Source organism: Neofelis nebulosa, chromosome 13, assembly GCF_028018385.1.
Source record: "Neofelis nebulosa isolate mNeoNeb1 chromosome 13, mNeoNeb1.pri, whole genome shotgun sequence".
Lineage (NCBI taxonomy): Eukaryota > Metazoa > Chordata > Mammalia > Carnivora > Felidae > Neofelis > Neofelis nebulosa.
The window spans coordinates 4,366,711-4,393,727 of NC_080794.1; the positions used below are offsets into that span (position 1 = coordinate 4,366,711).

General features: G+C 43.4%; 1 protein-coding gene across 4 annotated transcripts in view; it reads right to left on the reverse strand.

Moving 5' to 3' along the window:
* Window positions 1–25,322, reverse strand: part of PCNX2 (pecanex 2) — a 303,842-nt gene extending 278,520 nt beyond the window's left edge. For all 4 annotated transcript variants that reach the window (XM_058696163.1, XM_058696164.1, XM_058696165.1 and 1 more), the window contains exon 1: window positions 24,922–25,322. In XM_058696163.1, the coding sequence (XP_058552146.1) occupies window positions 24,922–25,074 (153 nt within the window). In that variant the 5' untranslated portion in view covers window positions 25,075–25,322. The remainder of the gene's footprint in view (window positions 1–24,921) is intronic.
* Window positions 25,323–27,017: the final 1,695 nt, after the last annotated feature.

Here is a 27,017-nt window from a genome sequence, read left to right on the forward strand (position 1 = left end):
GGGGCTCCTCCAATTCTACACTTCCAGGGACATCACTGAAAATCACTTTCAAGGCCATTTTACTGCTGACGTCATTGTGCTCAATCACCAGAAGATCCCCAGCTCCTAGGTAGGATTTTCTGTCCTTACACATAAGAACGCAAGGAGAGAAGGAGGGCTTAGGAAGAGATGTGTCATGGATGATCAGTTTTAATTGGCTTTTAATTTATATCAGACTTCCCCCACCTCCCTCCATATTAGGTATATTCAGATTTTGAATAATTTTTTTCCTTGTTTCCATGAACTTATCATTTTAACACATTCTAATTACCAATAGGAGGCAACGCTTTTTCAAAATTATATCCCTGGCCAAAGAAAAGCTGTATGTGGTTCTCTGACACATTATTAAGATAACTAGAGGTATAAGAACTCATTTGACCAAAATTTTTCTGACAAAATTTCATGAAAAACAACATGCTGTTACCAGCTAAGCAATTACAAGTGTAGTCATCCGCACGGCTCACAAAACTGGATTTCTTGGAATTTGGTGCCATCTAGATGTGTCTGAGTGAACACCCAGACCACTCGCAGTTCCCCCAGATGGAAGCCACTGCTGTTTCTTCAGGTTCATAGCTCAGCCTCTCTCACAGGGTGTACCCACTTTTTTTTTATTGCGGTAAAATATGTGTAAATATAAAATTTACCATCTTAACCATTTTTAAGCGTACAGTTCAGTGACATTAAGTACATTCACATTGTTGTACATCCTTCACCACCATCTCTGGAACTTCTTCGTCTTCCCAAACTGAAAGTTTATACCCATTAAATAGTAATTCCCCATTTCTCCCTCCCCCAGTCCTGGCAACCAAGTTTCTATTTTTGTCTCTATGAATTTGACTCTTTTAGATACCTCATCATTGGAATCATACAGTATTTATCCTTTTGTGACTGGCTTATTTCCCCTAGCATAATGTCCTCAGTTCAGCCATGTTGTACCATGGGTCAGAATTTCTTTCCCTTATAAGGCTGAATAATATCGCATTATCACTCATTACACATTTTGTTTATCCATTCATCTGTCGATGGACACTTGGGTTGTTTACCCTTCAGTTGTGAATAGTGCTGCTCTAAACGTGAGTGTGCAAATATTTCTTCAAGACCCTGCTTGCCATCCCTTTGGACATATATCCAGAAGTGAAATTGCTGGATTATACAGCAATTCTCTGTTTCATTTTTGGAGGAAACTCCGTGCTGTTTTTATAGTAGCTGTGCCATTTTATACCACTCTGGTTTTTAACTTCAAGATAATGGGTTATTGTTTTCCATTTCTTGAGTAGCCTGGAGAGATCAATAATCTGCTGAGTGAGGACTACCTATAAATCACGCCGGTGTCCAGTGAGAATAAACCACTCCTGAGGGTTTCAGTGTACAGACATAAAGAAAGGCACTCTCGGGGGTTCAACCTTTTTTAATATATATCTTATAAAGATTCCTCACTGATCTACTTTCACAAACTAATTTTGAAGAAGGCTTCTGGAAATAATTTTTTTTCACCTTAAAAATGAAGAAGCTGAAGCACAGAATGGGTTATACTTCCAAGGTGACAAGTACATATATCTCCTGTCATCTGAAAGGTACTTACCTAGCTACTTCCATGACCTGACAGAGAACCAAGGACTCAGAAGGAAAAAAAAAAGTGTAAATATCTTCTGGGCAGTCAAAACACATAACTGTTAGAGAGAAACTCCTCTCCACTCCTATGGTTTCCAGGAGAGGAAACACAGCTGACCTCTCTGTGCTCCTAACTCCTTCCTCAGCGATTTCTGACCAGTATTTGGGGGAACAGGAAATGGACGTGCCTTCCCTTCTGTCCCAGGGGCCAGCTCTGACCAAGCAGGTGTGGGTTGGGGTGGCCTCCCTCCATACTGCAAGGTCTCCAGCGTCAGTCCCAAGTCAGAGAGGCCCAATGCTTTCCAACCACTCCTGACAGCTAGGTGAGGCTCCATAATGCCGCAGCTCACAATTAGGAAGTCTACCTCCCTGCAGATACAACACATGTTCAAATAATAGCTTCCTTTGTAATAAAGGTGATCCCTGAACTCCATCTGCTTGACTCCCTGTCTCCTTCAAGTGGCTCAGAAAAAAGGAGGTGCTATTTATTGGGCCATCAAGTCTATGCATAAAGGTTATGACCTTGACTGGAAGGCAACTCACTCAGAGAATGGGTTGGAAGCTTTGTACTCTTACTCTAGGCATATTTATGTGGTGTCTAATAAGTCTAACAAATTTGGTATCCCGGCCCATAACAGAAATTAGAAGGTGGGATAGGAAAGAAGAAGAAGAAGAGAAAGAAGGAGAAGGAAGAGAAGTAGGAGGGGGGAGGCGGGAGGACAGAGGAAGTGGAGGGGGAGGAGGAGGGAATAGAAGTAACCACAATAACGTAGCAAAACATAATAAATGACAGCATAGTATTGGAAAAGTATAAAAAAAAAACTATGAAAAGGCATGTCACTTGTATGGTCATTTTTTGAGACACAAACACGACTCAGTCATCTCTGGGGACATCACTACAAAAACATAATAAGATATCCAGAAGTACAAAGAAAACGTTCAACGATACTCAATATACTATCAGAGAAGGCAGGGGAATGTAAAACTATGAATGTAGTTAAAGTAAATTGAGTTTTCCCGCTTTAAGGTTAAGCTTCAAGTAATTTAGAAAATGTTTTTATACAGAATATGTGGCCTAACAAATAAGGCATTAATCTCCCAACCGTAGCATTCGCACTGGTTTTTGCCATTTATATACCATCAAGGAGTGCTCGACAGTCCTGTTGTATGCCAGTATATTCCCTCTGGCTGCAAGGAAATGCCCAGTGTGGGTATTCATGCCATCTGGGGCAGACACAGGCTTCAGAAGCTCCTAGTTCATGTTTCCAGAAGCCTAACCAGGGCTCGACTATTAGAAGACCCTAGGTTATTCCCAAAAGACAGAGTGCAGACTGAGGTGTCTTATCTGCTTCAGAGATAAGAGAGATCCCGTCTTGTTCATCCGTTTTGTCAACCTAGAAGAGCTTTGTCCATCCGGCCGTCCATTCCTCATTCATTCATTCATTCATTCGATACACAAATGCAGAGTGTTGGGCCGAGGCATTAGTTCCAATGACTTCGTTCAGGTAGGATTTGGGGTCCTATCGAAGGAAACTGTAACTCCCTTGGAGGGGAAAATCAGGCCACAAGATGGAGAAGTACAATCATTTCTCTGCATTTAAATACACAAAGGAGTTGACAGGTTTTCACCTCCTGAATCACAGTTCTTTACCTATTTTGTGAATTTCCATTATGAGAAAACAACAAAAACTCCATTTAAAACTTTCTCAGAAAACCTGGAACTGCAGATTTTGTACAGAAACGGGAACGAGCTCAGCAGTCCTGTGGGTACCGGGCATGCGGTCGAGAAGGCCAGAGGCAGAGACGTGTGAGAAGGCAAGTGAGCATGTCAAACTCCTGACAGAACATGGAGGGAGCCCTCCCTGCGGTACCCTCAGAAGTAGGCCAGCCTTGCCAATATTTTTAAATGATGAGGTGCGTGGAATCGAGAAATCTGACCGGTTCTCCAAAGACAGCCTTACTCCTATCTCTATCCTTCGGAGGAAGACGAATGGAACATGTTCTCTTAGGCCTACGACTTGACTGCTTTGGGGTCTGCTGTCGGTCTATCAGATCTGCTCTTTGAGCTCCTGGGCCTCTTCCTTTGTGTGTGGCTTTCCTGGGGGAAACACTGGATAGAGAAGTGGCAAAAGTATGGATGGTCAAGGCCGTACTACAGGCAACGATAAGATGGAAAAACAGCCAAAGGTTGCAGAGGTAGATTTGAGGCAGGGGCATGAAAATGGGAATCTGTGTAGGCTGGAATGCTCTGAAAACCACTTAGAAAGCTGGTATCTGCAATTACCTAATCCTCGGTCTCTCTCTCTCCTCTTCTCATAAAGAATATTCATGGTGGGGGCACCTGGGTGGCTCAGTTGATTAAGCGTCCAACTTCGGCTCAGGTCATGATCTCACAGTCCGTGAGTTCGAGCCCCGCGTCGGGCTCTGTGCTGACAGCTCAGAGCCTGGAGCCTGCTTCAGATTCTGTGTCTCCCTCTCTCTCTGACCCTCCCCCATTCATGCTCTGTCTCTGTCTCAAAGATAAATAAACATTAAAAAAAAGAATATTCGTGGTGGACCGCTTAATCAATGAATGCCTAGTACAGTCAAGAAATCTAGATACATGTTGTCTTTTCCATTTCAGATGGTCACAGTAAGAAGTAACATTTCATTTACATGTTTAATGTTCACTGACCTCAACAGGATGAACCAATCAGTAAACTCATTGAAGGCAAAGAGATGTCAATCTCGACGCAATGATAATCTCAACCGGGAATCTGTACCGATATTGAGTGTGGATCTCATTGAATATCAATGTCATTGTTGCCTAACAGAAAGAAATGTGTGATTTTGAATTTAAAATGAGAATTTAGGGGCATCTGGCTCAGTCGGTTAAGCGTCTGACTCTTGATTTGGGTTCAGGTCCGGATCTCACAGTTTGTGGGATTGGGCACCGCCTCGGGCTCTGTGATGTCAGCGTGGACTGGGATTCTCTCTCCCTTCCTCTCTTCTCCTCCTTCTATCTAAAGACAGATAGATGCACTCTATCTCTCTCTCAAAATAAGTAAACATTTAAAAATAAAATAAGAATTTAATAATGTAAAAGTTTACAAAATGTAAACTATAACTGATCAATTCTATATTTGGTACATAAATCTAAACTTGTACCTTCATTGTTCATAAGGAATTTTAAGTACCCTCAAGACCCAAATGATAGGAAAAATGTTTAGTGTCATGAAATTTCAAGTGTGTTTCAGTTAATATTTAAATGCAATGAATCAAAATATTACATTTCTTCATTCTTAAGCAATATTCTTCAAAATCAACTATATGAAAAGACTACAATCAGTCATTGCACAGTATGTTCAGCATGTCTGGCCCCCACTCCTTAAATGCTACTGTGACATTTAATTGAAATGCCACTGTGATAATGTCATTGAGATGGACCTCAAAATGCTCCTTACAAAAACTGCCAATGCTTCTTGGGGGCAGTTATCTCTCCCAGTCTAGAAGAAGTGGACCTACTTAACAATAATATAAGGAGTAGACAATATCACACTGCAGTGAAGGCCACTAGAGTCACGGACATCACCCACTGATATTATATAATGATCAACCTCCTTCTTTGAGCCTAGAGTTTCTCAACCCCAGTGCTATTGACATCTTGGGCTGAGTAATTCTGTTGTGGGAGTTGTCCTGTGCACCGCAGAAGGTAGAGGCATCCCTGGCCCCGGTTCCAGTAGCAAATCCTCGAGTGTGAAAACCAAAATTGTCTCCAGACATTGCCAAATGTCCCAGGAGGGGTTGCAGACTTGGTCTGCTCACTGAAAACCACTACTTAGCCCCATAAATATATATGTGATTACCTTGCACCAAACACAGAGATAGAAACCTAGTCCCTATGCTCACAGAGTTCAAAGTCGAGATAGAGGAGGAGACAGGTACAAGGTGGAGCGCCCAGTGCTGTAACTCTGGCCCACTGCAGTGCACCTGGCACGAGAGGTGGGGGTGAGAAGCCGGGGAGAACATTCCAGGGCAAGCTGCTCTCTGTGAGAACTGGGAAGGATACTGAGGAAGGACAGGCACAAGGCAGCCCACGTGAAACCACAGAGCCTTCCAGGAAGAGACACATGGCACACTCCAGGGGGGGGCACAGCGGTACCACAGGAAGGTCTCACACACCACAGGCTTAGGGATTCGATCTTCACCATGAAGAAAGAGTGGAGAAGGCTGTGTAAGTGTGGAAGGGAAAAGCTGGTGTCTGCACTCCACAAGGTCACCAGTGTGCACGGGAGTCTGGACGGAGCGGTGAGGAGACCGGAAAGGGGCTGACCTACTTCAGGACTGTTGTGGAGCTTAACGAAACCATCCATGTGGATGCCTGCTGTCCCGCATAAACTGTGATTTTTTTCCACAAAATCACCTCAAAAACCTGTAAAGTATGATATAAGTACAAATGATGGCCCCTGCTCTCCTATGTCAGCATGAGAAACTCCAAAGACGCCTCTCGAAGAAACATCTGAGACGACCAGCATCGATGGCAGGATTCTCAGAATAAATGAATAATCCTGCAAGGGGATGACTACTGGGAAGGAGCTACCATATGGTAAGTTGCTATATTTTTTTTTATCTTAAAAAGTTATTATTTATGGAAAACAGTATGGCAGTTCCTCCAAAAGTTAAAAATAGAATAACCATATGATCCAGCAATTCTATTTCCACCCAAAAAAGAAAAAAATGAAAGCAAGGTCTCAAAGAGATATTTGCTCATCCATGTTCCCAGCAGCATTATTCACAATAACGAGACATGGAAGGAACCCAAGTGCCTGTGGAAAGATGAATAAACAAAATGTGGCCCATTTACACAGTGAAATACTATTCGGCCTTTAAAATGGTAGGAAATTTTGATACACGCTGCAACCCAGATGAATCTAGGGGACATTATGCTAAGGGAAATAAGCAATCACACACACACACACACACACACACACACACACACACAAGTACTGTGTGATTATGCTCACATGACACAGGAATCAAATTCACAGAAAGGGAAAGTAACATGACACTTACCAGGCACTCAGGAGAGGGGGGATCCGGGGAGACATTGTTCAACGAATACAGAGTTCCAGGTTTGCAAGACGAAAACTGCTCTGGAGATTCGTTGCACAACCACATGAATATACTCAACACTACCGAAACCCGACTCTCAAAAATGATTAAGGTGGTAAAGGTTTGAAGTTATGTGCGTTTCACCGCAACTTTTAAAAGTAATTATTATTTTATAGCACTTGAGATTAAGCACAGCATTTTCCACCTGGGAAATATGAACACATAGGTCCCTCTGCCTGAAAATAGAGGCTCAGCAGGACCAGTCCCTCAGAACGCTCGCCGACTCTCCCAGATTTCCTCAAGGTCAAATTACATCCACTCAAGTGTCTGTTGCCCGGAGTAAGCGACAGCTCGAAGCCCCGCAGAGTTAGCTGGGCCAGAAGAGCGACCATGCTGCCACCTCTTATTCACTTAGCTCCTCACAAGGACGTGCTGGAGACACACGGTGCCAGTGCTGCGCTTGGCACCGGGGAGGGAGCCGAGAACCAAACACGCACACGTCTGTCTGTCTTCAAGGAGCTTTTGTTCTAGCACAGCCTAATGACAACTAATTACAAAATTAATTATTTATTTTTGCCCAACAAGGGGACCTAACGTAGTCTGGAGTGCCAGGGAATAATCCTGCGTGAAACTGGCATTTCAGTTGAGCACTGAAGAATGAACTAGAGGTAACTTGGAGAGGTGAGCGGGGAGATGTGAGGCCATGGGAACAGGTGCAAAAGCTATAAAGCGGCCTCAGAGATGTGAAGAAGCCAGTGCAGCTGGCTGCCCTGGGGAGGGGCTGGTGGAGAAACAATTGAGATGAACATGGAAATATGGAAAGAGCCGGAGGACACTGCCTGCTGCAGGGCCCTTTCAGACCTGCCGCATCCCTGCTGGGAGGCCCCTGGGGGCTGGCTTGCTCATCTCCCCTCTCTACTCCCCAGCTTCCCTTCCCAAGCCCCATTTTTACCACATCACTGCCCTAGGCTCTCTCTCCAGCACTTGGTGGATTCGTTACAAACCTTTTCACATCAGAGCCCTCTTGAGCCTGCAGCTTCTTGATCATTGCATAACAAGGGTATGCTGTGGGGCCCTCCACTGAAGGCAAAACCCCAAACCAACCTGGCCTCAAAGAGTAAACTGTCAAGGCGGTAAGATGAGATGATCACACCAGGGTGGTGTACAAATAATACAGAACGGCGCACAACTGAAGGTCTCACTCAGATAAACTGTCCTACCTGAGCATGAGGTTGTCCAGTTAAGGAAGGTGGAGAAATCACAGAGAATGGGAGCTGTCATTAGGAGGCCTCACAGGGAAGTTGGGCTTCGAGCATGATGCCAGAAAGATCACATGGGACCCGGAGTGGGAATCTAGGGAATCTAGGGAATCTAGGAATCTAGGGAATCTAGGGAATCTAGGAATCTAGGGAATCTAGGGAATCTAGGAATCTAGGGAATCTAGAGAATGGCGGGTGCCGGGCATGTGCCATTAGCACAGACACAACAGGCAAAGCCATCAGAGTAGCTTGGCTCTCAAGGGAAAGAGAAGACAATGAAATGCAGAGATAGACTGTTGAGAAGGCCCACATTGCAGAAGAAAGGGGGAAATGAAGCCACGCACAGAACACTGAGAAGCAATGAATGACAAATGCAGGATGAGGAAAGCCAGAATACACCTTTCTCTGCAACATCACTGGTTATTTTTACCGTTCTTTACTGATCAGTTGCTGAGTAAATGGTTTAGGGTACACCGTGTGTTAAGCACTCTGATTTCCAAATCAGCTTATTATTTGTGCCACTCATAGAAGGTTATCTCCCTTTTATGGACTCTTCTTTCCAGTAATTGTAAACTCCTTGAATGCAAGGGCTGAGTCCACTCTTTGCACATCCTGCAGTGCCTGACCCACAGTCAGCACTGTGCACTTTCTTGGCTTCAGCAGTTATGTCAGGCCCTGGTCTCCCTCATTTTCAAGGCTCCCAAACAATGGCAAGGACAAACTGTGCTTTCCTCAGGAGCTGACAAAGCTAAGTGCAGGGAGAAGTCGCAAGAAGTAGCTGACTCCTGGCAAGGTTGGGGTTTCCACCCTGGGCTGCTTGACAAGGTATTCCTGAGATGACAGGTATGGGAGGTGTGGAGGGAGAAAGGATACCGTGGCAGAGACGGCACATCAAGGAAACCAGCACCTCGAGAGGCAGTTTGCTACCATGATGGGAAGGGGGACATGGTCCCCAATCTCATGAGTCAACGAGGAAAGGTCTTCAAGAATTGTGCCTGATGGTGGGAATACAGGGTGACTTCTGCAAGAGGAAGTGGAGATTTCTAAGAAGTGAAGGTTTTCTGACAACCAAGAGATATGAGTAGACATTCATCTCTTTTTCAGAGTCAGCTCTCCTTCTCCAATCCTTTGCAGTTTGGGCACGTGGACGCCCTCCACTCTCTTCCATCCTGGAGCCAACCACAGTCCACTCGCAGGTCTGGGAGAAAGTCTTGCTAACACAGCAGCTACTCCAGGGAATAGAGACAAGCCCTTTCGGCATCCAGGATAGATCCCATATTCTGACATTAATGTCTGGTCCTCCTATAGGATGCATCCCACTCCTAAATGCACATCAGTATATTGTAATCTATCTCACGGGTGCTCAAATTGGCCCATCTTTGACCAGCACCTACAAGTTTGCCCCCACATCCTTTTAACATAACTCTAGTATTTTTCAATAGCTTCTTTGACTTTAGAATCCTCTTCTACATTTTCTGGCCCAGACCGGGGATGTGTCATTTCTCCAAAGAGCGCTTGTTCCTTTTAGAAGGAACCAGAATGTGAATGTGAATCTGGTTTAGAGACCAGAATGTGAACATGAGATTTGCACATTCTTCTTGGGTTATCATTGCTTCTAGGTGTTTTAATAGAGCTAAAAAAATATGTATTTTTTTAAGAAAAAAATAAATCATGACTTCAGATGGGTATTTACAATTCATATGAAAGATGACAAGGTTCTATGTAACTTTTGTGATTTGATTTATATGTTTTCTCTTATTGTCAAAATCTTGAGTCCTAAAAATATTAACAGGATCTCTTATTTTATTTACCCATATAAATATAAAATTTCAAAATAATAATATAACATTTTATTGAGGGCATTAAGATAACTGAATTCAATTTAAGATTTCTTTGTGGTTCCTTTATCTCTAGGCTATACCCCTGTAGGCCTAGAAGCTCTGTGTTTAAACTCATTTGAAATATTTTTTTAGTATGCCACCAAACTATGAAACAAGTTCATTTCTTATTTCCAGCTCTGTTGCCTTCGCCCCATTCTTTACCTATATATTACCCCATTCTTCACCATTTTTTCCCTATGTATTACTTTTTAAAAATGTATCCTTTCATTGTGTCTTCTTGAAACATTAGCAACTGGATATATGCTTTATTTTTCCTTCCTCCCTTTTAGTCTATACACAGATCCTGCTTTTTTTCGACAATAGTAGGTCCTCAAGATTATTCTTATAGTAGCCTACTTCCTCATCCGCTTTTTTATAAGTCCATGGCACTCTGCTATGTGGATGCCCATAGTTCCATCAACCAGCTCCCTATCAATGAAGATCTGTTTCTAGTCTTTTGCTGTAACAAACAGTGCTTCAGTGACACATGTATGGAGTCCAAACATGCCTCCAAATTTTTAAGAAGGGCTATTTATTTAAAGTACATTAGGTGTTACCTTTTACATCTCTGCTACCTAGATATGCCAAAGTCACATTATTTTAATATGCACTTCTTGGATTCTTAATAAAATAATCATTCACATGTTTATTGGATATATGTATGGATGGATGTATATTTCTTTGTGTCAGCTTTCTATTTATGTCACTTTTCAAGGTGTTTATATTTTTTTATCTATTCTTACTTATTCATAAGAGCCATGTGAAGATGATAAGTCCCATGAGGACAGGAGCCAGGTCTGAGCTCCTGACTTGTTCTCCATTATATTCCCAACACCCAGCCTGCTATCCAGCCAACACTCAAAACTATCAGCAAATAAATGAATACTTACGATAGTAATGTATGTTTACATGCTTTAAATTTTTCTCAGTTTCACAATTCGCAACTTGGGGAAGTTATGTAGCCTTTGCAAATCTCAGTTTTTTCTGTGAAATGGGAATAATAGTTCCTAACAGGATTGTTAATTGTTTTATTTAGTACATTTTCTGAAATGTAATAAGCACTCAAATGTTAGTGTCACTTATTATCATCAACCTCATCTACACATCATTTCATATTTTACCACGAAATAAAAACTTCAGATTTGGTGTTTTGAGATGGAGCTAACGGCAACGGAGCAAATGTTTTTATTGCCTGCATCGAGCATCAGGAGTGTTCATCATAATACATAATAAGGAAAAAATAATTATGATACAAGCCAAGGCAGTTGTTTTCTTGGAAAACTATTTGTGTCAGGGATGGCTCAGGGATAATTCTTACATTCAGGGATTTTTATTCTTCCCTAATTATTTAGTATCTAGTTGTAGTCTTGAAAGGAAGAAGATGTTCTCAAAAGTGAGGAAGGGCAGTGGCAAATGAGCATCGGTTCTCTTGATTTCCTTTTGAAATGGTAAAGATTCGGAGGAAGGAATTAAAACACACACATGAGCCAATATAAAAAAGTACAAGGTCACTCACAATCCAAAAGTTCTATATTTGCTCTCTATATGTAAGATCACTCAGTATCAATAAATGAGGTAAAATCATTTTATTTGATCCAATGGTATTTTTAAAGTGCAAGTATCCCATGAGGCAGAAAAAAGCTTGTAATTATTCCACAAATGCCACGAAAATACATAATTGCCACATAAATAATAAAAGAAATGTCATCTTAGAAACAACAGCAATTCGAACTTTAAGGAAATCCAATATAGAGAGTAACACCTCGGTTTTCAAACTCCATTTTTAATGATCTGGATCCTGGCCACAACATTGCGGTGAGTCCATTGAACTGGGCCTGGCCTCAAACTGTATCAGCACAACCAAAACTGTGTCTTTTCTTACCAAGTTAGATTGCATCGGGGGAAAGAGCAGTCTGATCATCCCCTGTGCACGAAGCACCACACCAGGGACCAAGGGGGATTCAAATCGCATCCCCACCCTCAAGATTCTTGCAAAGTTGGTGGAAGGATAAACTTTCCCTGAATCCAAACCTCTCTCCAGATACTGTGCCATTTCTCTGCTTCCTGAATGGAAGAGTCATCTTTACCAGCTGTCTTCATTCTTTCACCTCCCATTGCCTCTTAAACCCACAGCAACCTGGTTTCGACGCTCCAGCACTCCACTGAAAACGATCTCGTCAGTGTCTCTAAAAGTAAACATTTAATGCAAGACGCTCTCCAGCCTTTTCCTTGCCTCACTCATACTACCTCTTTGCCCTATGTCTGTATGTAGAGCTCCTTAGACTTCACCTTCCGATATGTAATAAGCACCCAAATGTTAGTTTCACTTGTCATCATCATCAGCATCCTCTATGCATCATTCATCAATACCGCGGAACAGTAAATTCAGATATGGTATTTTGAGAAGAAGAAAAACAAAAGGGCAAATGTTTTCATTGCCTGCATAGTCAGGTAAAGAGTTGGAGATCAAATCTTTGCTCCTTCTACACATTCTCTCTTGGAGTTCTCACTCAGTCCCTTGACAGTAAATATAATCTCTACATGGAGGATTTTCAAATCCTTATCTCTAACTACTCTTGATCCCTTAAGCTCCCCACACCTATATCCAACTATCAATTGAACATCTCCACTTTTACATCTGAAAGGAAACTCCAAATCAACACATCTAAACCTAGATGTGTGGTTTCCCAACCCTTTCCACCACCTGTACTCTCCTACCTTTCCCATCTTAGGCAATGGTACCTCATGCACCTGGGCTCAAACTAGATAACCAGGTGCCACGTTTGATTCATCCCTCATCCTCACTCCTCCACCCCCCAAGCCAACTTACCACTAAATCTTATCAAAATGCGTTCACATTTCTCCATCTTAATGCTGCCACCATCTCTTGGCTGGACTACTAAAAAAGCCTCTGAACCTCCCCTCTGTTCCTGCTCTTTCTCTAATCCACTTCCCACTCAATAGCCAGGGAAAATTTTTAATAAAGAAAAACAATGTATCTTTTTTTTTTTTTTTTTGACAGAGAGAGACAGAGCATGAACGGGGGAGGGGCAGAGAGAGAGGGAGACACAGAATCGGAAACAGGCTCCAGGCTCCGAGCCATCAGCCCAGAGCCCGACGCAGGGCTCGAACTCAGGGACCGCGAGATCGTGACCTGGCTGAAGTCGGACGCTCAACCGACTGTGCCACCCAGGCGCCCCACAATGTATCTTTTACATGTGTTTTCTGAACCATGTCAATGTTTTGTACTTCCAAAAATTATTAAATCAACAAGGACAAAGGGGGAAAAAAACAGAATTACGTACCCACAGATGGACCGAAATGTATATGGAACTCACGGAATAACCACAAAAACAAATCAGAAAATAAAAACAAAGAAGGAATCCTGTACAAATATTGAATCATTATGTTGTACACCTAAAACTAATATAATTTTAAACCTCAATTAAAAAATTTTTTTTCAAAGAATTAATCCAAGTAACTTTAGAACACAATACACTCACAGCACATTATTGGTGTATTCTTTAAAAAATAATAATAATAGGGGCGCCTGGGTGGTTCAGTAGGTTAAGCGACAGACTTCGGCTCAGGTCATGATCTCACGGTTTGTGAGTTCGAGCCCCATGTGGGGCTCTGTGCTGACAGCTCAGAGCCTGGAGCCTGCTTCGGATTCTGTGTCTCCCTCTCTCTCTGCCCCTCCCCCACTTGTGCTCTGTCTCTCAAAAATAAATAAATATAAAAAAATAATAATAAATTAAAAAAATAATAATAATAATAACTGAAAGCAATCTTGAACTTTACTAAAAGATTTTGTTTGTTGGTGGTATAGGAGTAGTACTTCCTGTGTATATTTCAAGGCTGAAAAAATGATAGTTTGGCAACCAGAACTCTCCTTGTGGGAAAAAGTAGATACAAATACGGAAGGAGTAAAGGAGAGTTAGAATCCTTTGACTTGGATCAGATTAAAACTTTCAGAATAAACTCTCAATAGATGGATGAATGGATGGATAGATAGACAGACAGATAACTAAGCTCTCCCAGGTCTGTCTACTGGAAGGACCCAGAGCAAAGACAATCCAGGAGTAATGAGCACAACTACTGTTGCCTTAAATCTTGCTTCCCGAAGCCATTCCCCACTAAAAGGATCCAGTCTCCTTAGAAAAATGGCTGCTTTTTTCAGGGCTGGGTTGGGAAAGTATAAGCTAAGCCTGACTACCGTGGTGGTCCAGAGAGCAAGAAAGTACTCAAAACCTGCTGGGGACATAGCCAAAGGATTAAAGAACTGCTCAAAGAGGGTCTTACTTGCCAAATTTTGTGTAATTTGAATATCAATAAGAATGATCATAGGAATAGATTCTAACCCATTGAATTAAAAAACATGAATCTAGGCGCACTAACCAGCACCACAAAACTACAGAGGCAGGGGAAAAAGGGAAAGGTTTTCTTTACAGAAGAATACCAATAAATAGAAAATCACTATTTTGCATCCACCATTGCAATAATTATTTTAGGCAAGAATTAATTTATGTTACTATCATTAAGTGACAGTTTGGGGGGAATACAGTACCATATACAGCCTCTAGGTTTCCCCTCACAGGTAACTTATTAAATACAAAGGGGAAAATAGGTACCTTTATAATAGAGAAATGTAAGCGATACCACCTTAACCAGTGACCACACTTAACAGCCCCGACAGTGGGGGGGATGATATCACAAACGAGCCTACAATGTTATTCAGGACAAGGATACGTAACTTATGCAGATTTCATGCCAAAGTAAGCATAATCACACATCTAATCTCGAGAAATGATCCAAAATATCTAAATTAAGGAACATTCTGCAAAACAACTTTCAATGCCACCAAAGAAAACAAAAGGGCTGGAAGAACTCCTTCTAGAACAAAGTCCAATTATGAGACGTGAAAACTAGAAGCAATGTATGGTCCTTGATTAAATTTTGGTTCCAGAAAAACAAAACAGAAATCCCTAGTTATGTAGGGCACCACTGGGAACACAGGAGACTGGATCGGAATCATACATTAGATAACAGCATTACAGCAATAAAACTTCTTTTGCATGCGATAACTGTGTGGGAGAATGTCCTTTTCCTTAAGACATACCAGCTGATGTTTTTAGGAAGAAAAGGTCTCGATGCCTGCAACTTATTCTGAAATGATACAGCAGAATCAAAACTATATAAACATATAAAGAGAGCGATGAAGCCAATGTAGGAAAATATTCAGAACTGGTGAATCTAAGTGAAGGGTAAATATTTTCATTCACTATTTCTGCAACTTTTTTATGTACAAGAAATTTTTCAAAAATAAAAATTGGGTAATAAAAAATCATATCCATTTGACCCAAAACACACACACACACACACACACACACACCAAACCAAACCAAACAAAAAACCCAGCATCCATGTGTCTCACTGTACTGAGAATTATATATTCAAACTCCTCATGGTCTACCCATTTTTGCTTGGCTAACTCCTTAGGCATTTGTCAAATCTCAGATCAGAAGTCATTTCCTCGGGGAAGCCCTCCCTAAATACCAAAGTCAGGATAGGGTCTCCCATCTTTACTATATATAACATCTTGTACTTGCCATATAATAACAATTATCATTGTTCTATTTATGTCTATTAACATTTATCTGCTAACTTCATGAGGAGAAATACCAATCTATCTTCTGCCTGTTGTTTTCCCCAAATCCATCAGAACACTGGCACTTAGTTTGCCATCATAGACATAAGTGCTGCCCAACAAGTATGTCCAATTCCTTCCTCACACATGATACAACTGCTCTTTCCTCTCCCTCTGGAGTTGGGTGTGGCCATGCAACTTGCCCTGACCAAGAAATCTGAGTGCACAAGTATTTGCCATGTCCAGGAAGGGGCTCCAAAAGCTACCGCTTGACCCTCACTCTCTCTCCCTCCATCACGGTGACTGGCAATGATCAGCCAGGGTGAGCAGACCCCCAGCCAACCCAAAATGGAGGTTCTATTAGCCTAGGTGCCTACATGCTTGCAACGAGCAGGACCCCCAGCTAACCATGTCCCCCACCCCCTACTGATCATGTTGGACATATAATGTGAATAAAAAGCAAACTTGATAAAGCCAAAGAGATTTTAAGGTTATTTATTACATCGGCACAAACTAGCACATCCTGATGAGTGCACATGTGTTCAAATACTCAATGAAACTTAATACAAATAGCCAAATACTGGGGCGCCTGGGTGGCTCAGTCAGTTAAGCGTCCGACTTCAGCTCAGGTCACGATCTCGCGGTCCGCGGGTTAGAGCCCCGCGTCGGGCTCTGGGCTGATGCCTCAGAGCCTGGAGCTTGCTTCCGATTCTGTGTCTCCCTCTCTCTCTGCCCCTCCCCCATTCATGCTGTGTCTCTCTCTGTCTCAAAAATAAATAAACGTTAAAAAAAAATTTTTTTTTTAAATAAAAAAACAAATAGCCAAATACTTGCATTGGGTTAAAGATCATATGAAAACCTAAGCATTCTTCATAGGGGACAGGTTGAACAAATTACCCTTTACTCAAACTGTGTAAACATTAAAAATAATGATGCAGCTTTTTATGTACCAATCTCTAAGATGTTCCATGAAGTGGGAAAACAAGAATACGTACACACAAATGACTGCATTGTGTGTACAACAAAATATTCATTTGGAAGTGTTGACCAAAAAGCCAAGAGAGAAGAGAAATTAGATTCCAACCAATTTCTGGGTCAATCTAGAAACTTCTAAATGGGTCGTGAAAATGAATGAGAGGACTCCAAAATCTCTCCCTCAAAATGAGGGTGCAATACAATCCGGAATGAGAGGATTTGTGAAGATATTTGGAGGGAACATTGGTATTCCGTGAGTCCTGTATCTCTGCCTGCCATAATCAAGACAGAAAGGCTTCAGTGGGACCACTCAGAGACTTAGTGTGGGTCCCCCACAATCTGGGTGGGGGAGTGGGAAGCACAGTAGACTGGTGTCTGACTCCTTCCCAGAAGAGCTAAAAGATGAGAGACCAGTTGGCTCGCTGCTCTGATCAGGGACGAGGGGGATGTTCCTACGCTTGAGGTTGGCCTTCCCTCCCAGAGTCTGTTGGGAGAGGGCATAGGAGAAATCATAGGAGGCTATGATTTCGAGCCTGCAAGAGTTTGCTTTAGATAACGTCCAAAAGGGCTGCCAGTGTAGAAAGGCCCTGCAGAAGTCGCTGGGATGGACTTCCAATTCTGAGAAACTGTGGAGGCGGGACGGAGATGAGGCAGCTCTCCTCGTGGAACTGCAAGGGACAAAATACCGGCACAGAGAACAGGGTCTGTGAAGGACATGGGAAAGGGCCTCGCCAGAGAGGTTCAGCTGGGGACATGTGCATCCTTGTCCCAGAGCCGGCCTACCACTGTGCCAGTCAACAAAGAGCTTTCCTGCTCATCGAGACTAAAGACGTCAGCAACATCGAGCAACATGTTAGGGAGGAGTAGTAGGAAACAGCCCTCCTTCCTTTTACCCATTCCTGCCCCTAGAAATGACTGAGTGGTTGAAGCTTTGATTATCATACAGAACTGGACATTCTGAAATCTCAGTCAAGTCTGTGTCAAACTTATTTTTTATTTGTTGGACTTTTATTACTTGCAAGCTGAAATCCCGGGGATTGCAACTGCTTTTATCTAGGAGTAGAGAACAAACTCTCTAGAGAACAAACCAAATGGGCAACAGAGGACAAAGAAGGCTGCTTTATGATTCAGCCCAGTATCCCTCATACCAAATCTCCACCCGCCTGCATATAAAATATCCTCCGAACAACACACGAGAGACTGTGTGTGATGGTAGCCTCTCGAATGACGTAGTAGAGACAAGAGTCCAGGGAAATTAACTTTTCATTAGATGGTCTTTTGCACATTTTCAGTGTTTGTGTCTCTTCATGCCAACGTGCAGGACTTACATGCCCATGTTGTGAAACAACGGCTGGGAGGTAAGAGTACGGACTGTTGGGACTCTCACTCTGGTTAGGTCACAACTGGCCACACATCCTCATGCATGTTAACCACCTTCTCTGTGCCAATGCCATCAACTGTAACAGGGGAATAATGGCAGCACCTCTCTGGGTTGTGAGGACAAGATGTCGGAGTGCAGGCAAAGCTCTCACAAGAGGGCCCACCTTAGATGTGTTTGGTGAGCGTTGGCTGTTGCTACTGCCTATTCCGATAGTATATAATAATAACATAATAAATGTTACCGGGGAAAGATTCAAAAGAAAACAAGGGAGAGGAGACAGGGGGGGTTCAGTCAGTTAAGCGTCTGACTTCGGCTCAGGTCATGATCTCGCGGTTCGTGAGTTTGAGCCCCCCGTCAGGCTCTGTGCTGACAGCTCAGAGCCTGGAGCCTGCTTCAGATTCTGTGTCTCCCTCTTTCCCTGCCCCTTCCCTGCTTGTGTCCTCTCTCTCTCTCTCTCTCTCTCTCTCTCAAAAATAAATAAACATTAAAAAAAAAAAAAGAAGAAAATAAGGGGAAAATCTGAGTACCGCTAAGAACTAGCCCATTTTTTATCTTCTATAAGATGTGGGAAAGACAAATGGGAATATGGTTGGGTAATACTTAAAAGTAACCATCTGAGGGACCAAGAGGTTAAAATCAGGAGAACAGCAGTCACTTGATAAGCATAAACTTCCCTACACATAAATAAATAAATAACACCAAGGGCATTAAAGTATTAGACATTACAATTGGAAAAAAAAAAATATCTGAGGAGAGTGGCATCCAAATATAACTAGGTACTAATTGGGAGAAATCTCAAAAAGCTCTCAGGGAGGTGGAGGTGGGCTGGGAGACATAAATTTAACCACCAGAAAATTAGTCATGAACTTGAAATACTAGAACAGAAAGAAAGGGGGGGAAAGCACTATTTTTGGAGGCTGCTCCAGAGGCCGACATCCCAGGACCAGGCAGATGCTGGTTCTTTTGCCACAGAGACAAAACACAACCCGCTCACAACATCCATGTGTCTGAGTGGCAGAAGGCCAGGATAAGTAGGAGGAATTTTGCAGAAGGTGTCAATCATCACTCAGGAGAGACTGAAGATGACTGCCCTGAGCTACCCCAGGGATGGAGGGGCATCCCTAGTCCAAGGGCTTACGCCAGGAAAACAAAGCCCTCACGGAGCCAGGAAGCCAACACCTTTGCACACATCGTCCAAACAGCCATTGGGAACAGCACTATTTTAAAGACAGCTGCATGGGATGGCGTTGAGCCCAAATCTAGAAGGCTTGGGTCTGCACTTCTGTGGAGGCCCAGGGCCAGGAAAGAATGCCTTTAAGCATCCATCCGCAAGATTTGGCTGCCTCACCTTGAACCCCAATCTGTTTCAGGCAGGTGAGGGCAGGAAGCAGGTGAGGGCAGGAGGCAGGTGAGGGCAGAAGGAAGGAAGTTCAGACATGCCAGTAAGTTATGGGAACGCGCAGAGGTTCATGCATCTCAATGTGTGAATGAATACACCCCCGGAGGCAAAAGCACCAAAACAGAAAGCATGGTCCATGTGATCCAACAGCAAAGAAAGCCTTTCTTTCAGGGACATCTAATATAAACGCTAGGACTGACCATGAGAGGGAACCTTTGAGAACAGCAGCTGGTGAAGTAGCCCAGCAAAGTAACAACAATCAAGCCAACGCGGCCAGGCCTGCTGTGTCAGGCTGGGCAAGCTGCATCTTGCACAAAGGCCTCCAGCTGACAGGATCCAATGGTGGCTGGAGTCTAGTCCCCAAGTCCTGAGCCAGGAAGAGGTGGCTTTTTGAACACACCATCTTCCCATAATTCATGCAAAGGCGTTTGATACGCTAGAAGTGGGAGTGGAAGGAGGGATACAAAGAAATAGAAAACCCAGGGAAAACTAATCATGTATCCAAATGGGCAAGTGGCTACAGACTACAACAGGAGGGTCCCCACCAGGTGTAACAAGACCCCCTAGCAGGCATGGTTTGCTGACTTGCTCTCTAGTGCGATACTAGCACATGATAGGTAATCCCATTTGTTTCGTTTTTAATTTTTCTCCTGCCTCTTTTATTTCCCAGTGTATGTTTTCATTGATCTCTTAAGAGTTCTTGGGGCTGGAATGGAGAACAATAGCCTCAGGCAATGCATGGTCTGACCTTTGCAGAGGTCTTTCCTTCTGCCTTTCCTGGTTGCATTGGGTCAGATTCCCATGAGTGAGCAGCACAGTCACAGAAGAATCTCGACTATAGCTACTTATTGAGAGGAAGCCACAGAAGTGGGTGGTAGGGAGAATATCGGACTTGGAGTTCTACCACCTATGAGCCTAGAGGTCTTGGGTAAATCATTTTATTATTTTTTTATTTTAATTTTATTTTTTAAAATTTACATCCAAATTAGTTAGCCTCTAGGGCAACAATGATTTCAGGAGTAGATTAGTGCCCCTTACCCATTTAGCCCATCCCCCCTCTCACACCCCCTCCAGTAACCCTCTGTTTGTTCTCCATATTTATAAGTCTCTTATGTTTTGTCCCCCTCCTTGTTTTTATATTATTTTTGTTTCCCTTCCCTTATGGTCATCCGTTTTGTCTCTTAAAGTCCTCATATGAGTGAAGTCATGTGATTTTTGTCTTTCTCTGACTAATTTCACTTAGCATAACACCCTCCAGTTCCATCCACGTGGTTGCAAATGGCAAGATTTCATTCTTTTTGACTGCCGAGTAATACTCCACTGTATATATATACCACATCTTCTTTATCCATTCATCCATCGATGGACATTTGGGCTCTTTCCATACTTTGGCTATTGTTGATAGTGCTGCTAGAAACACGGGGGTGCATGTGTCCCCTCGAAACAGCACACCTGTATCACGTGGATAAATGCCTAGTCGTGCAATTGCTGGGTCATAGGGTCGTTCTATTTTTAGTTTTTTCAGGAACCTCCATACTGCTTTCCAGAGTGGCTGCACCAGCTTGCATTCCCAGGTAGGTAATCCCACTGGATAATCATAGCAATTAGAAATGAAGTGGTTCCTACCAAAGAAAGTCTCTAACACTAAATTAAAAAGCAGAACTGGAAACAGCAAGTCTGGCAAAAAGAAAAGGAAAGGGAACATAAAGCTATAGTCCTAAAATGAAAGACAGGCTTTCGGTGTGAAAATCATAGACAATGTTGCCCTCCAACGGATCTTAAAGAATATCAAGTTTCCAACCCATTTTTTCCACTCTTCAACTCTTGTTCTACTCACGTTGGTCCTACCACCACCAGGACAATCAGAAGGCCACTTTTTGAGGGCCTACTGCTTCAGGGAGTTCAGATGCTCTCCTGTGTAGCAGATGTGGCCGCACAGTGCTGTGGAAAGGCCAAGGACTGGGATACAACAGGACCTCAGCGAAAATTCTGAATTTTACCACCTATAGTCTATATGGCCTTAGGCAGGTAACCTACTCCCCTCTGGATTTCAGTTGCTGAATCTATAAAATGAAACCCATACGCCCCCTATTACAGAGGCTGAAACTGAGGCTTGGAGAAGTGAAGTGACTTGCACACTCACACAATTTGTAGGGGGTAGAGCAGGGATGCCTTTGGACACTAGCCTAGTGTCGCCAGAACAGGGTCAGCATCACGCCCAGGGTATTCCTGTTCTAACGCTTCACATGAATGTCCGTCTGTTACCTCACAAGAATAAGCACAAGCCCCCGTGTAGTAAATGACAGTTTAAATATCTCTAATGACAAATGCATCTTTCAGTTTGTCCGAAAGAAAATCAGATCGGTAATAAATCAAAGTAAAACTCTTTCCAAATTATCCAAAGTGGCTTCATGTTTATAGTTCTGCATTTTTTAGCATTTCCCAAAAAGATGTGAATAACTTATAAATGCTAATAAATAATCTACTTTCCACATTATCAACCAGGCCTCAGGAAACTCGAGGGCTCAGGGATAAGTTTGCCTCAATAATTAATAATAAAGTTTTAATTTACATACTCCAAGCCCCTATCAAATTGAAAGCTATGGATTCTCCCTACAGTAGAACTACCTTGGTTAAACATGTTTAAACTCAAACTGCAAAACTCAGGAAAGTTCAGGGCCCCTTAAATAACAGAACTTCAAATAAGCCCCTGCTATCAGTGAGCAGTCAGGTAGTTTGTTTGGACTAAGTTCCTGTAAGCGGAAAAAACTGAAAAAGATGTTAGCAACCCCAGGCAGCCCTGAAGCTCAGAAGAATATATTTAAACCTCAAGACTTAGTAGCACAGAACCCTCTGCTGAGGAGGGAGGGTCTTTTATTGCTAAGGTCAAATTCAGAGACCAGAAGACCAGAGAAACAAAGGGATAACCTGCATTTTTTAAAAGATAGGATACATTTAAAAAGTAGCAGCACAACAAATGCATTCACATAAAATTATTCTATAACAGGTCAAAGCACACTGGCAAAAAGATACAAAAATTTTGGTATAACTGGTCTGATCCAAAAAATCCAATATAAGAGTAAGCTGATTTAAGGTATCAGTTTTTTACTTCCTAAACTCTTGAGATCTAGCCAAAAAAAAATTATTTTAAAATATCATCAAAGAGGAACTTAATTAAGGGCAATTTCCTATTTACAAATATAAGTTAGAATCAAGCTACTCAATAAAGCATAATTAGATACAAATTAAGGATTCTGATCACAGGCACACATCAAATCTTATAAGGAGTTACGTAAAAATGAGCCCACATACCTAAAAAAAAAATCTGTAGAAATATACATTACATGTAAATGTGGTTGTTGCTGAGGAGTGGGATTAGAGGTGGAATATATATTGCTTTAATTATCAGAAATACTGAAAATATACAGTGAGGTAGACAATATAATGTTGGATGGAACAGAAAGATACAGGTTGATTTCATTGCCACAAGTTTATTATATATGAGATCACGGTTAACCAAATGCAGGACACTTTGCTGGATGCACTGTGAAAAAGCAAGATGAATCGACAAAATCAAAACCCATGATCTAGAAGCAGAGGTACATGTTCCAGCAACTAAGTGCGAAGCAGAATTCAAAAATGTGCTATTGTACCAACAGTAAATACAGAATGGGGTAAAGGCAAGAGAGAAGAGAATTTAATTCTAGCTGAATGGAAATCAGGGAAACTGAGACAGAGAAGGATGGAGAGATTATGGAAAGTAAATGATGAGAAAAGGGCAGGGGGAGGGGGAGGAAGCCCAGCTCATATTGAACAGTCATTATGTGCCAGGTACTGAGAAGCACTTTCATTCATTCATTCAATCAACCCTCATATTTGCCCTATAAGGGGGGTACTATTATCCTTGCTTTACGCACCAGAAAGCTCGAGCTTGCTTAAGCTCACAGAGCTGGTAAGCACAAGAACCAAGATTGAACCCAAGTTTGTGTTCCTCATCACCCAGCTACGCTGCCCCTCCAGGCAAAGAGAAAACATCAAGACCTACGGGCCAGGGAAAAACGATGAACAAGGTCACAGAAGAAGGAAACTTAACATGTTGAAGGGCATCCATGGATTAGCCTCTGCATCTCAATGCCTTTTATACAAAAATTTACTTGCTTTTCCTAAGACATGATCATTATCACATCCGTTTTAAGGCTGAGAAAACTAAGGTTTAGATAGGTTAAACATCACGCCAAGCAGCTACTCTGCAGCAAAACAGAAATTTAAAACAGGTCTGTGTCCATTCCTGGGTCAAGCCAGACAGATGGATGGCTATATGTGCAGTGTCTCATTTAAGCCCCTAAACAACACCGTCCATCTGGTAGTATTGTTTTTCTCATTTTACAGCTAAGAAAATGAAAAATAAGATAATGTAAGCAACTTCCCCAAGGTCATAGTACTGGTAAGAAAGAGGTGGACCCAAAATTTAACTCGGGCAGCCTGATTTCAGAGTTAGAATTCTGACCCTCTGGATAAACCGCCAGAAAGAGGAAAACAGGAGCCAGATCATGGACAGCCTCTAATGTTGAACCTGGAATTCATCAGCTGTGCAAACTCACTGAAGATTTTTGCAGGGGAGAAGATGATTAAATTTCATTTTAGGAATAAAGTCTTTCAACAGAGCTATCAAAATTAGATCCTTGGCCCATAACATTGAATAAGACATGGAACCCTTTATCTGTACAGCTTCTCTTCAGATTGAAACATTGTTTCAATTAGGTATATTTAATTTACCCAAGAAGGTCATGATGTAGTTATTCTGCAAGCGCTCAATTATGGTAACCTATTAAAGTGGCAAGCCCCAACTAGGTACTGTAATGCTTAGCGTAAACTACATTAGATTTACCCAGTAATATATCTTCCTATAGATTTCTTTACATAATGGTGTGGAAATCGAAAGTTGAGTGCTTGATCACTGAACCTGCCTTCTCAAAGCAAAACAGGAAAGGAGGGGAGGGGGCTTAGAAGACCAACAACTGAAATAGGTTTGTTTTTAACATTTCATTTTGCATTTTGGCCATCATGCCCAGCTAACCAGCCAGAAGGCCTAGGATTTTCCACCTACAAAACAGGTTCAACATCCCCCAGCCACAAGCAGAGTCTGACTCATCCTGACAGTCAGCATCAATTCTTAATGAGTCCCAGAGCCCCCAAAGTCCTTTCTACTTCTTTTCCTGCCGACGAGTCCCTGTCCCCCTTTCCCTGTACTTCTTCTGTCCCCAAATCCCGAGGGCCGTCCTCATTCCACCTTTTCTCTTTTCAATTGAGGTATAACTGGCATACAATGCTATATTAGTTCGTGGTGTATAACAGAGTGATTCGACATTTGTATACATGGCGAAACCGTCACCGCGGCAAGTCCAGTTACCGTCTGTCACCTTACAAAGTTAATACAATATTACCGACTGTGTTCCCCACGCCGTACATTGCACCCCGTGACTTACTTATCTTATAACGGTACGTTTATACTTCTTCATCCCATCCCTTAAGAATCGCTGCCAGCCCTTTCCATCACGAGGCAGACACGCAGGTTGGGGTGGCTTTCTCCCCTCTTCTCTCCACCCTCACGTCTCCCCGGCTCGAACCTCCCCACTCACCAGGTGCAAGGCCAGGGGCAGCAGCAGCAGGAACAGCCACAGGTAGAGGTGGCAGCTGTTGGTGAACTTGCTCTGCTCCGGGTCGTGGTACCAGCCGCCGGTGAGCGCGGCCCACACGCCCTGCCGGAGCAGCTGCAGCGCCTGGGACACCATGCCTGCTGCGCCCCGGGGCCGGCGGCGCCCCGCTGCGCTCCGCCCGCCGGTCCCCGGGCGCCCTCGGCTCTAACACCCAGGCCCGCGGGCGGCGCCACCGCCGCCACCGCTGCCGCCGCCCCCTCCCCCCCCTTCCGCCCCGCGACTGAAGCTCGAGCTGCTCTCCTGCCCGGACCCGCGAACCGCGGCGCCGGAGCCGGCTGCTGCCGCGGGGCAGGTGGGCGCCATGTCCGAGGGAGGAAGGATTTTCCCATGGTGCTCAGAGGCGGCCGCTCAGAGGATGCTCCAGAGGCCCCGCCCAGCGCCCGCCCAGAGTCCCTCCACAGGCCCGCCTGCGGGGTGGAAGGATTCCTGAGCCCCTCCAGCCGCTCTGCCTTGGCTCTGCTCTCTGCCCCTTCCTTTTCCTCCCCATCGTCTCACCACGGGTGAGAAGGGCTGAAAAATCAAAGATGTTCTCGTGCAGAAGAGACCATCCAAAACATGTGCTTTTGCCTTTTCCCCTTCTGCTGCCTGCACCAAAAGGTTTATGTAACACAAGATCCTGTCGCACATCACTCCTTGTAATCCGCCCCCCACCCCGCCCCGCCCCAGCACTGGCACAGTTTCATTCTCCTGAATTAGCTGCTGGCCCCCGGGCGTTCTAGTAGTCAGCCTAAGCCCCGCCTGTGCCTTTGGCACTGACCTTTCCCCCTCCCTGACCTTTTCCCCTCCTCCCCTCTGTTGTCCAACTTGGCACGTCAAGAAGATGACCATCTTCCTGGAATCATTTCAGGAGCCTCGGTTAGACTTGTCTTTTTGTATTATGCCTAGAATATAATCCCAGTCATCAATCGACTATTCAGAACGTTAGTCTAAGTCTTTCCATACTGTTTAGATAGGAAGGCCCACTAGAAGGTACCAGTGAACTAGTGATCTTTAAGGTTTTATACTGTTTTATAATTTATAGTAGATAAATTTCAAATTGTCTTCTGAAAACAAGCTTTGGACAAGAGACAGAGAAAAGGGAACTTGCCTTGCTTAGGAATAAGCAGAGGAAGCCCTGTGTTAGTTAGGGCCTTTGGGAAAGAGCAGGGATTGGAAGGTTCCATGGTCCTCAGATATGCCTTTCCTGTGTCATCTGCCCCAAACACATCACACTTCGTCTCTGATACGGGCACCTGTGTGCGCCCTGGCCATGTTCTGGTGCGCAGCAGCATTTGCTCGTGGCTGCCTTAGCCAGGTCCAGTAAAGGCATCCCAGCCTTCCTATGCTGAAATGAGATAATATGAGGTCTGTCCTAAAGAGCAAGTCTGGAACATGAAAGCCCACTGGGTTACAGCCAAAGTCTCACTAGTGTGTGTGCCATCAGCCTTAACCACTTTTTAACCGACTCTGCATTCATCTGCAGGAATGACTAGCCAAAATGTAATAATTCTGCTTTTTGTATTGGAATGATAATTTTCTCAAAGCCAAGAGGATGCCTCTTATATGGCTCAATGCTTGGAACCTACCAGGTGCTCCATAAATAGTTCATGAATGAATCAATCAACCAACTCCACAGGAAGACCCACACTAAAGGATCACTTTCATGTGCATGGCTCCAGGAGGAGTGCAACAGGTCTGATCCCGCACTAAGGGAGTGCCCTTATTCATTTGTGTCTGCCTGGTTCATCAAATATTTATTGAGCACATTCTATGTGCCAGGCATTTTGCAGAAGACTGAGAAAGGGAACATCAATAAAATATAATTCTTACCATGAAGGAGTTCACAGACGACAAGAGGACTCAGGCAAACCAACACAGACTTGCAACAAAATATTCTGTGTGCTATAATATATACAATTGTATACATGTATCCTGTTGTGGGAGGTCACCAAAAGGACGTGATCCCTGATTGACCTGAGAGCGGGGCCAGGGCTATCCGAGGCTCTTAACCCCTCCCACACATACCCCAACCCCACCCG